At 34.9% G+C, this 12,843-nt stretch overlaps 1 protein-coding gene across 1 annotated transcript in view; it reads right to left on the reverse strand.

Annotated features, from left to right (window-relative positions):
- PSMD14 (proteasome 26S subunit, non-ATPase 14) overlaps positions 1-12,843 on the reverse strand; it is an 83,825-nt gene that overhangs the window by 5,354 nt on the left and 65,628 nt on the right. The window contains exons 9-10 of the mRNA XM_019636865.1: positions 11,676-11,750; positions 8,209-8,334 (exon numbers count right to left, since the gene is read on the reverse strand). Of these exons, the coding sequence (XP_019492410.1) occupies positions 8,209-8,334; positions 11,676-11,750 (201 nt within the window). The remainder of the gene's footprint in view (positions 1-8,208; positions 8,335-11,675; positions 11,751-12,843) is intronic.

Genomic DNA, 12,843 nt, shown 5'->3' on the forward strand with positions numbered 1-12,843 from the left:
AAAGCACTGAAAATGTTTGTGGCTATTCACACTAGAAACGTTTTTAACAGTTTATCAACAAAGACCCCCAGATGGCTGTCCCATCATGCACGGTCTGCACAGTTCTAAGAAATTCCTGGAATTTGGTCTGTTATGTTATCATAATCCCCTCAGACATACCCCCTATCATAAAGAGGCTTTTACTAAACCCATTAACCTCATTCTCTTTTTTCTGGTAATGGTAACATTTCTCAAATGGAAAACCTGTATCTCAATTTCTGCCATTTATTTACCCTTTAACAAACATGGATTATATGCTTGGCATTTCATTAACAGTCTTTTAAGGATCTCTACCAGGTGAGTTCCAATGGGCTCAGTTTTCTTGAACTTTCTTAACACCTTAGAGCTATTCCAATATCTGTTTTCTCTTCTAATCCTTTCTTTAACCTTTACTTTTGTGACACGATGTCTCTTATTCCGCTTCATATTTCTCTGCCTGTTCCTTAGGCTTCTTTTTTCCCTTTGACATGTTAAGTTTGTTCACTCCATAACAATGCCATACTTGCATTTAAAAGCACATGCTTTCTAAAATCACCTACGTTATATTTTTCACCATTAAACAATCTCTGCATAATTACTAGTGAATTTCAAGATAATGTATTTTACTTCTTTCTTGATTTTTATATCAAGTCAATGTATTGACTATTAACTAGAAATCACATTATGGGTTTGGGGATAAAGAATAAGTTCGAAGAAACGGCTTTTATAAAACATACTTGGGAAAGCAAAATTAACAAACACAAAACAATTAAAAAACTATCCAAGAAAGTATGAGGTGTAAGTATGAAGAACAATAAAACTGGTTTTCCTACAACTACCAGGAATTAAACATTAACATACACATGCTTTACAAATATTAATTTACTGAATCCTTAAATCATCCCAGTGAAGTAATCTACATTTTACATATGAAGATATTAGGCACTATCTTATTGGGGAAACCATATGTTAATTCCAGAAATACTTCTATAAAAATTTTTTCCCCAACTCTCTTTTTGGAATAGCTTCTAACATTCCGGTACATTCTATGCATGTCCAACAGTAGAATTTTCATTATTTTACATATTCAATAATAATCACTATTACGTACTCTAAGAAAGACAGTTCTTGCTTTTCAAGGAGCTCACGTTTGGGCTTTACTTGCCTGTAAATCTCAAATTATAATGCAGTATTAAATATACAAACAAACAAAAGAGGAGTGTGCATAAAGAATGATGGGGACACATATAACCAAACAGCCAATAAGCAACGAAAGTCACTTAAACACCGTCCTGCCAGTCTCCGAAGAGCTTAAAGCAACATTCATAGCAATTCAGGAAATCATTACTTTTTCATGGTACATCTTGAATAATAATAAAACCAAATCCATGCTTTATTAAGTGGCCCTGAACAGCATCAATTCTTTCTAAAAATCTTATATAGAAACCAATTTTAAAATGTAATTACATGAAATAGGGATATAAAGATCATGTATATGTGTATGTGTGCCTGTGCACACAGGTGTGTATATGTATAACAGAAATCGTAGTTCAGCTTGTTGAAAAAAATTTCTATGGCAAAGCTGACTAGTTGCCTACCCAATATACATCTTCCCACTCTTCTTTTGTAATATAGCCCTGATTTCATTGAAGGCAGCAATGCTCCCAGGTAAAGACTACATTATATATAGCCTTTCTCAAAGTAAGGTGTGTTCACTTGACAGAGTTCTGCCAATGAGACGTAATCAGAAGTGCTGGGTGGGACTTATGGGAAGAATCCTGAAAGGGAATTGATTTAGCTGGGAGATATCCCCCTGTGCCCTTGCTTTTTTCCCTGTTGCCTGGAACTCAGAGGGGATGACTACAGCTCTAGCAATCACCCTGAAATCATGAGGAGATCTAAAGGATGGAAGCCAGCATAGGAATGTGGAGCAAAAGGTAGAAGGATTCTGGGTTTGCGATGACCTCAAAGTTTCCTACCAGCCTTGAATTGCAAGACACATACATTTCTATTTTGTTTAAGGCACTGTTACCTTAGAGGTGACACTGCTAACAATGTAATATATTGAGATATATGTGAAGCAGAGACGTATCTTTGAAAAATGGAGGGAAGGCAACATAGTAGGGACTTTTCATATTGTTATACAGTTTAATTTTTTTGTACATAACAACAGGTTGTAAATACTTCTCTAAGTTGGTACTTGTACAATTTTGTTCTTCATAATAAACCCTTAAAAGAGAATTATTGGGCTGTTGGAAAAGTCATGACGTATTTTTTCTGTTTTTTGTTGCAAAAATGCATCATGACTTTTCCAACAACCCAATAAAAAAAGAACATATTGGTTTAAAGAGTTGGATGTATTTAAAATTGGAAGATCTCCTCCAAAAATATTATATCACTTTACTTTCCCACTAGTGGTGCATTTTCCCAAACCACTTTTTTTTTTTAATTTGAAAAGAAAATAAATTTTCTACTTATAATTTTAACTTTTTTCTTTGATTACTTTATAAGGCTGAATTTTTTCATATTTACATGCCATTTATCTTCAATGAGTTTTCTAGCTCTTTTGTCGAATTTACTATTGTTTTAAAAAACTATTTTATAAGAATTCTTTGGATATTATGAATTTTTGGGGGTACTATCCCTTTCTGTGTTATAGGTACAAATATTTTCCCCCAGTCTGGCTCATAACAAATATTCAATAAATGTTATTATTTTTACTGCTGATAAACTTTACTGTAAATTACCAACATTTAAAAGCTCACTGATATTCTTACTAGAACTGAAGTAATCTTCGGGAAGCTTGACCTCAGCTTTACAATACTGAGTCTTTCCACTCAGCAGCTAGGGATTTTATTCACAAATGTTTTTATTATTATTTAAATAAGTCATATACATTTATACATTTATATTTCTTATAGTAGTTATTCCTAAGTATTTTATAATTTTGGATATTCCTGTGAACTGATTTACCTATTACAGTCTTCAACAGGTGTCAGTCTATGTAACTGCATGGTTACCAGCTACGTAATTCTCGATTACAATAGTTCTAACAGGTCTCTAATTTAGTCTTTTGGATTTCTAAGTTTGATTGCAAACATATTCTATCATACTTAAAAAATGATAATCTGATTTTCTCAGTATGTATATCTTATTTTTTCTTTTCTTATTGCACTAGCACAAAAACAGATTTTCCTATTTAATATAGCTACTGTAGTAAGCCAAATATAATCATAGAATTACATATTTTATATATAATCACATAAAAGATATATCCCAACTTTCTTTCAGGTTCTAAGTAGGCAATGTTTCTACCTGAAAAGTAAACTGTCAGAACTCAGAATTTATACGCCTACACGTTTGAAAACAAGGCAAATTCTACGTTTCTATGCTATTCTTAAAATGCTAATCTTTTAATAATTCATTTTTGCAGCTGTACATTCATTTATAAATATCCAATCAAATATTATGAATATTTAAAAATGATGCATGCTGGCAGGCATGAATAAATTAGGAGATTTGGAATAACAGAGTTGTGTGTGTTGCAGTTCAGTAATTAGAGAAATCAAGGACTAATAATCAAGCAGAATGTTTGTGTGAAATTCAGACTTGAAACTGAAAAGTTAGAACAAAGGAATTTAATCATTTTCTTTAGGAGCTAACTGGCACCTAACAGTAATTACCTTAATTTAAAACACTAACCAATTAAAAAGAATACTAAGAAAAATTGGTAGCATGGGCCTTTCTTTTTATATTTTAAGTGTTACTAAAAATTCCACCACATTCTCTTTCAATCACAGAGGGAATTACATTCCCAAATTTGGACTCCTTCATATCACAGCTTACACATTGTTTTCATTTTACAACCAAACCTTACAAGTTTTTGAGTACTACAGAGATTTTTTAAAACTGTAATATAGCAAAAACTTCTGTGGATGGGCAGCAGTAACCATAAATAGGTTATTTCCTGGCAGTGGTACCAATATGAATTTACTTAAACTTGTAATGTTACAGAGAAATGAAAACCATTCCTACACTCTGCTGAATAATAACTTGTCATAACTTTTTAATTTATAAAATGTTAGTTGTTTTAAATATAACTATTCTTTCTCTTTAATTTTCACAGCATATAAACATATACTAGAAGGATAAAAAAATATATTCCCTATAATCTAGAACCAATGGGGATTTCCAGCTGGAACACTATATATAAATCAGGGCATGCTCTGCAAAGCCAAACAATTCTGCTGGAATTTAGTTTGTTTGGGCCCAGAAACTTTTTTCAAAGCTCAAGTCTCTCAAAAGACATCACTACACTTGGCACTACACTGTCTTTTGGTTAATATTTATTTTGGTAAGATGTGTTTAATTTAAAAAGAGAAATATTACTTTTTGTAGTGACAACCAGTATCAATTTTAACTGTCTCCAAAATCTTAAGCTCTAGGATCTACCATTAATTTTTAGTCCCACATTTCTTAGTGCTTGTTTCAAACGAAATTCTTTCTCAATTCTTCTACTTCTACCTAAATTGGAAATGTTAATGGTACCACCATACTTCTAGTCATCTAAGCAGGAAACCTTGAATTCATCTTTGATTCCTCCTTCTTCTTCCACTTCATCTATCCAACTGGTGCCATATTTTATTTGTCTATTGATGCCTCCGTTCCCACTGCCACTGCGATAATCTGAACACTTAGTATCTTTTGTTTGGGTAATAGCAAGCTCCTCCTAAATAGAATCTACACTTACGGCTCTCCTTCGAAACCAGCGGTTCTCAACCTGTGGGTCACAACCCCTTTGGGGGTCGAACGACCCTTTCACAGGGGTCGCCGGGTACTCGTATGTGGGCGTATCTGCATGTGGGCCTGGAGATGGATAGAGGAGCGGTGTCTCGGTTCCTAAGATCATTGAAAATATGTTTTCTGATGGTCTTAGGCGACCCCTGTGAAAGGTTGAGAACCGCTGTTCTAAACCATTGCAAAGCCAGGTTCTTATGTTTCTAAAGTCAGGCTCTGGATCAAAAAATCATGCCTCTGATCAAAAATAAATCTATCCTGATATTCCAAACTTTGTTACTTTGTTACTTGACTTCAAAAACTTAAAAAAAACTTTATTCCCCATTATCACCCTCATGCATATGTACTCTACCCAAACCATTCCCGAAACAAGTCTTTGCCTTTTCTGTCTCTCCTAGTCTTTGCCCATGATGCTCATTTTGCCTAGGGTAACATTTCTCTGTATGTCTAAATCTTATTTAAATGCTTTAACGTCTAGTTCAAGTGTTGTTATTCTCCAAGACAGAGTCCTGAGTCTCCCCCAGCTGAAAGCATGAGCCTCTGGACTTCTACAGTTCTTCACACAGCAGTGTTCCCTATCTTCTAAGTTGAATGAGTACACACATCCCCCGGAAATCTTGTTGAAATGTAGATTGTGATTCAGTAGGTCTGAGAGTCTGCATTTCTAAGAGCCCAGGTGATACTGATGCAGCTGGTCTGTGGACAATCTGAATACTAAGGTGTTATGGAACATACCAATTTTGGCCTAGCACTTTCATTATTTATCAACTTTTCTTAGTGCCCCCATTTTCCTATCAGTGCAGGAAGGATCCCTGTTTTCCATTGCAACTTCTACAGAAGATATTCAGTAAACATTGTAAATGTAACATTGTATAATGTTATCTATATTTTACAAATTCTAGATTTTCAACCCATTAAAGAGTTACAAATAATATATTTGTGTATAATACTTATGTATATAATTGAAACAGAATGAAATTGAGTCAAATGAGAAAGAAAATAGTATATATCACATGTAATATGGGTAAATATTGTTTCATAAAACTTTGTTGCAGTTACAGATGCATATATGCTTTTGCATGTACTGGGTCAAAATGTAAAATCTATTCTTTATGTGGCTTTGGTCAGAAAGTTGGAAATACATGTTGGGGTTGAATCATGTTCCTCCAAAAGGAATGCTGAAATCCTAAGCCTGGTTCAAGATTGAAGTCATGCTGCCACCAGCCAAAGAATACATGGGACTAACAGAAACTGAAAAAGGAAGGAAGGATCCTCCCACAGAGGCTTCCAGGGGAGCATGGCCCTGACAATACCTTGAACTTCCAGCTTCCAGAATTGTGAGGGAATAAATTTGTTGTTTTAAGATACCCAGTTTATGGTTGCTTGTTATGGCAGCCCTAGGAAACTAATACAACGTGAAAGATACATTTTAGTCATAACTCAAATATTTTCTTCATTTCAAAATTGTGAAAGAACATGAAACTATAAACAAAACATTATCATGCCCACATATATTTAGCACACAATAAACATTTTCAAGAGATTCTGCAAAATATAAATTTTTTAACATCTTCATATAAAGTGGTCTCCCCTAGTTACTCTTCTTTATATCATCCTGTTTGTTTTTTTCTTGGCACTAATCACAATCTATTATGTTTGTTTATTTACTTTCTGTTTCCCCTACCAGAAAATAAGTTCTGTGAGGACAGGTCTTGCTTCTTACCATATCCATACTAGCAGACAGTAGATTTTTCAGTAAATACTTATTAAAACAAATTTTATTTAGAAGCATTAAATGCTGCTATTGCTGTCTAACATCTCCTTGTTCCCCTTCCTTTCCAAGAAGTCCTTTGAATAATGAAGAGATTTCAAATAGAAAACGATTTTAATTGGTCTACAACAGGAGTCAGCAAACAATTGGGTTGTCGGAAAAGTCATGACATATTTTTTCCTATGTTTTTCACTGTAAATATACATCATGACTTTTCCAACAACCCAATATAACCCATGGGGCCAAATTTAGCCAGCTGCTGTTCTGGTATGTCAAGTTTCACTTGGACACAGCCTCACCCATTCCTTTACGTACAGTCTGTGGCTACTTTTATACTATTATCCAACAGCAGAATCGAGCAGTTGTGACAGACTGAATGGCCTGCAAACCCTAAAATATTTATTACCTAATCTACAAAACAGGCGACTCTGTTTTTAACTATTTATAATTACCGTATTTGCCGGCGTATAAGACAACTGGGCGTATAAGACGACCCCCTAACATTTCCACTCAAAATACAGAGTTTGTTATATACTCGCCGTATAAGACTACCCCCTCTTCCGCACACCTTCCACACACCAAATAAAAGGTAAAACAATATCAGATTTGATTTGGCCCACTGAAGTGCAAACAAGTGTATTGTATTTCGTGTCACCACATAACCGTTTTGGCGATGTTGAGCCACCATGTCTGCTACATGTTTTTCGAGTTCTGGCCAGTGTGGGGTGCCTCTTCTTAATGCACACTTACCCCTTGGCATACTCTTTAATGCTTTCTCATTTGATTTCCAGTCCCGAACCATCTTTTCTGTTACTCCATATTGTCTTGCAGCAGCACAATTCTTATTTTCCTTAGCAAAGTTTATAACTTTCAGTTTAAAATTTGCATCATACTTCTTTCTTTTGGCTGGTGCCATGATAGGGATGATAGGGGTTTGACTGGTCGACATTTTCTATGCTGTACTGTACAATGGTGCAGTATTGTGGTTGGCTGTTGGCTGTATACAAAGCCTGATTTGATTGGTCCCTGCTCCCTGTTTGCCCGCCCTGTCACTATAGCAGTCTGGTCCACCCTTGCATCAGCATCTCCCTGGGACCTCACTAGTGCGCAAGTGCGAGCTCTTCAACATTCTAACAGGCACCATGATAGCACAAAACCGCGAATCTTCAATGCATATGTAAAGAAATATACGGTAACCCGAATTTACCACACTCGCAAAATCGCACACAGCCGACCATACACCCAATATGGTATCGCGATTCGCGATTTTGCGCTATCATACTGGGTGTATGGTCGGCTGTATGCGATTTTGCGAGTGTGGTAAAATCGCATAACAGCAAAATCGCATAACAGCCGAGCATACACCCAGCAGCGCTGCTGATGCCTGAACGGTATGTGGAATGAAGTGGGCGGGCATCGGGAGGCCACTATGGCACGGGGCAAGCACTATGGGCAGTCTATCTGAAGTGTACCTGGCGTATAAGACGACCCCCCACTTGGAGGCATATTTTTCAGGGCCAAAAAATCGTCTTATACGCCGGCAAATACGGTATACAATGCTTGACATCTAATCGAACATATTCCAAAGGCTGTAAGAAATAAATGTTGGAAGTAACTCTTACCTTATTGTAATTCTTGGCTAATTCCAACATCTCTTTGACCACTGACTCATTGTGTTTACAGTGGTCACTGTAGTCCTGAAGGGTCAAGCCTTCCATCCAACTCTTCTTATGCAAATTTAGCAACATCTAAAAAACATAAATAAAAAGTAATTATTTTCCAGTATTGAGAACATTTCCTTCACTTGTCTTGAGAAATAACTTCACAAAAAAACTTTTGGAATTAATAAATTTAAATGTAATTTTATTAACTTAAACTCTAATAAGAATTCTAAATTTATATTAATATAACCTAAGTAGAATTCCAACCCCAGGGCCTTCTCATATGCTCTCCTTCAGCCTCGAGGATTATTTTCCTCACCTTTGCATGGCTTATCTTCTCACTTCCATGCGATATTAAAAAGTCACCCCACACTGTCTTAAACATCTTTCTTCCCTTACCCTGTGTTTTATTATTTTTATAACACCTGAAAAATTTTTTGTGTTTATTGCATTTCTCTCACTAAAGAGAAATTAACAGAGCAAGGATTTTGCCTTGTTCTGTTTTGTTTTTTTTTTACTTTTAGGTGTACAAAGCAGCATAATAGATATTTACACCCCTTATAAAGTGATAACCCCCCTCCCCAAGCTACTACCCCTCTGACATCTTATTAAACTGTTACAACACCAATAACTAGCTTCCTTATCAAGATCATGAGGGTCTAGATTCTAGAAGAGTACCTAATCATATCAGATACTCAATAAATACCTGTTCAATGAGTGAAACTACTATGCTACACACAAGATCTCTAACAGTTCATATAGCTCAGTTTTCAAATGCCAAGATAAGAAGGTAAATGCACCATTTATTGAATGACTTTGTGTAAATTTTTCTGACCCTCAGTTTAAATACGTATGAATTGATGGCTTGCATTAAATAATCTCTAAATTTCTTTCAAATTCTAAAATTCTATCCATAATTTTAGAAATTAAAACTTTTTTATTGTCAGAATGAAAAGTCATGAAACTGGGAAGGAAATCACAAATTCATCCAGTTTGCAAGCACATCAGTAAACTGGGATCAGACCCCACTGGTGATCATAGAACTAACATCTTAGTTTATTGTTTTGCAAATTGGACTCCTAGTTCTGAGTATACATTCCTGGAAGTTCACAAGTTTTCAAATTTAGAGTCTAAAGATCGTTTTTCTTAAAGTCTTACTCTGAAGATATGTTCTTTAGCTGCAGACTATCATTGAATGAGAGTTTTTTTAATGATTGATACAATTATGCAGCATGAAAAGAAAGGTGGCTACAGAATGATTGTTGTCTTACCATTAGAACCAGTATACTTTAAGTGAGATCCCTGAGCCACGAGGGTCTGAAGACATAGCTGGAAATGTCTGAGTTTAGCTTAGAAACATTACTTGTTCCGAGGTTTGCAACTAGCAATGGTACAAAGTTTTTCTTAGGCTGGATGTCAAAAATTACCTATGAGACTTTTCAGGACACAATAGCTCCGAATTCCCCCATGCTCCTCCTAGGGCCCATATGGCAAGAGTAGTTTGCAAAAAAATTTGGAAAAATCCTGCATAAGTAGGTCCAATTTCTTTGATTACTTCCCATCTTCACCACAGATAGAATTTAAGAAAATATATCCTTAGGAAATTTTGGAGCAGCTGCAACTACATGTGCTATAAAGCAAGCTACCTATAATTAAGCGTTGAGAATTGGGTTTTCCTACCACTTCAAAAGCAAACAAAGTTCCCACAGAACAGCAGTATATCCATGCCTGGACTAGGAATCCACTGGGACTCTTGGATAAAGCTTGGGGGTAAGTATACAAGTTGGTGGGGGGTAAGAATAAAGGGAAGGCTTTTGGTAACTATTGGGTTGTTGGAAAAGTCATGATGCGTTTTTGCAACGAAAAACAGAAAAAATATGTCGTGACTTTTCTGACAACTCCATAGAAAGCACCTGAACTGAATTACTAGAACATAAACAGTAATTAATTTATGTTAGTATTTCTATGTGTATTTTTTAGGCCAAGGATGGTAGCTAGGTTTATGGGGTGCCAAAAATGGGTGCGGGGGGGGGGGAAAGTTGATCTAGTTAGCTGGATATTTCCAAATAGTCGAATGTAAGATATCAGACTGATAAAATTTTTATCTATATTGAATGATTTTTTTCAGTTTGTATCTAAGTGGTGCCCCTTTTCACAACCTGCATCTATTCTATATAAAATTAAGAAGAAATGATGAAAATAGACTTCAAGCTATCAACTAAATCAACCACAGCAGATACAAACTTTGGGACATAAGCAAGCAGCTGGAATAGAGCTTTCTGGCTCTGCCTTTTCTCTCAGGCCAAGGAAGAACGGATGCCCTGGAACCCTTCATGACCATGCTCAAGCACCTAAGACCTTCAGGTGAGTTTATTGGGGGCTTTGACCTTTTAAAACAGTGGTTAATCAAACTTAAAAAAATAAAGAATTCTTCTTTCAAAGAAAATCTTATACAGCACATCCTCCCCACAATATATAAATGAGATTAAGAATTGAGGCGATCTGGCTGAAAGGGTATGACAGCCCAACTTACTCCCCCTTGCACTCACCATATGCACTAGGAACCCTTTTAAGGTAACTTTGTTGGGAACAGTTCCCACTGGTAAGGACGGTCTTGTTTACTACTGAATGCTTAATCATGTTTGGACTTGGGAGTACAGATAGGAACCAAACTTACTATCGATACTAAGTAGTGAAGTATTCTTAATTATTTTTTGTCTTTCTCAGAGAGAAAGAAGCTAATTTGAAGACTGAGTAATTGTAACAGTAAAGAAAAAAAGCAGTTTAGATTGTAATTTCAAAAGCAATAGGCAGACTTAAACATTTGGCATTAGCTGAGAGAAAAACTACACTTAAAATAATCCTAAAATAGTAGAAACAAAAGAATGCTAATCCACCAAGATGCTATGTAATTTAAAAAGTAATCAAATTTGAAAATTGCCTGGTATAAACAGGGTTAAGAATCTAGCTCTAAATGCCTGAAAACCCCAAATGGCATTTCCCTTTAGACTCACCTTTAGTTTACCCTAGGTAAACAGGGTACTTTTCAAAAAGTATTACACAATAACAATCTAACTTATTCCTTTCAAATTTGGAAAGCTATTAATTTAGTTACAAAAGGTAATTTTATTGGAGAAGATAATCAGAAAAATCAAAGAACTAGGATTTTTAAAAGATTTTAAAAATTTATCATAAAACCAAACTGGAATTTTTGTTTTCTACTTTCTTTCCTGCTTTAGCACCTACCAATAAGGTAAAATGTCTTTCAGTATGTCCAATAAAACACTCCTTTATTTTATGCTGCAATTCACCAGGAATAATAAAATATTTGGAGCACATCAAAGAATTCAAATTCAAATACACTAGGAAATAGTTTAATTGGTTTGAAAAAGATCTTTTCCCTCTCTAAGATAAAAATTTAAACTTACCTTCTGTTCCAGTTCATTTTTCCGATAGTTAATAGTAATGGAGTAATAATGTCTGTTAAGTCCATGAATTAATGCCTACAAAAACAAATGATTTAAAAAATGACAACTTAATATTTTCCATCTACTAAAATACATACAATTGTCTGAAACTGTTGACATATCCTGTAGACAATACCTTTGTCATCTTATAAAACAGGCTTTTTATCCTAAATAAAGATTAAATTTTTTTCTTAGCTACAAGTTTAGGAGTTTTAGAGGTATGGGTCACACATTCTTCAAAGGATGATGTAGAACAGCACATTCAACAGTTTAAGTAGCTCTGCTCAGCTAGATATAGGGTTTGACCTCATCATAATCCAAATGATAAATTATTTATAATTTATAAATCATAATTTATTAAGTCTAATTTTATGATGTCTAGGGAGTGCTTTGTTATTTAAAAAGAAAAACCTAAGTCATAATAAGACACTTATTTCTTCGATCACAACATTAATCTGTGATTTCCCTTTTTATTAATTCAGTTCTAACAGAATGAAATAATTGTGTCTGTATGTCTCCAAATTAACAAAGTAGAGCTTGTTCTTTACTGGGTCTATTTAGCTCATGCTCTAATCCAGTGACAGACAATAGACTCATAATAAAAATGTAAACTAATTAAGAAACAATAACCCTGTGGTACTGGCATCCATTCACAACTGCTCAAATATCTAACTCACAAAAGAAGTTCCAAAGAGGTTCAGAATGGTATTCTGGGGGACCCTCTATCAGCCTAAAGACATAAAAGTATGGAAATACACCTTGGACATATTTTCAACAAGTAATAAAAACAAAGAGGGCTTTGGGGTTACTAAAACTAAAGATAAAGTTAAGCAAAACAATCACCATACGCTCTAATATTGGATTTTTACAGTGTAGGTGTTAAGGTATTGAGGTAGAAAGGAGGAGTGGAAGGAACCCTTTAATGAACACTTAGCATCTGCTTTATACATTGTCTTCTAATCTTCATAATAACCCAATAAGGTAGGCTGGTTCCATTTGTATTTAGACAGATGAGGAAAATAAGACACAAACCTTAATTTGTCCCAGTTTCATAGCAAGTAAAAGACAAAGCTGGGATTTGAATCCATGTCTTTCTAAATCCAAAGCCCATATTCTTTCTACCATTCTA

The sequence above is a fragment of the Hipposideros armiger genome, unplaced genomic scaffold, assembly GCF_001890085.2.
Source record: "Hipposideros armiger isolate ML-2016 unplaced genomic scaffold, ASM189008v1 scaffold_30, whole genome shotgun sequence".
Lineage (NCBI taxonomy): Eukaryota > Metazoa > Chordata > Mammalia > Chiroptera > Hipposideridae > Hipposideros > Hipposideros armiger.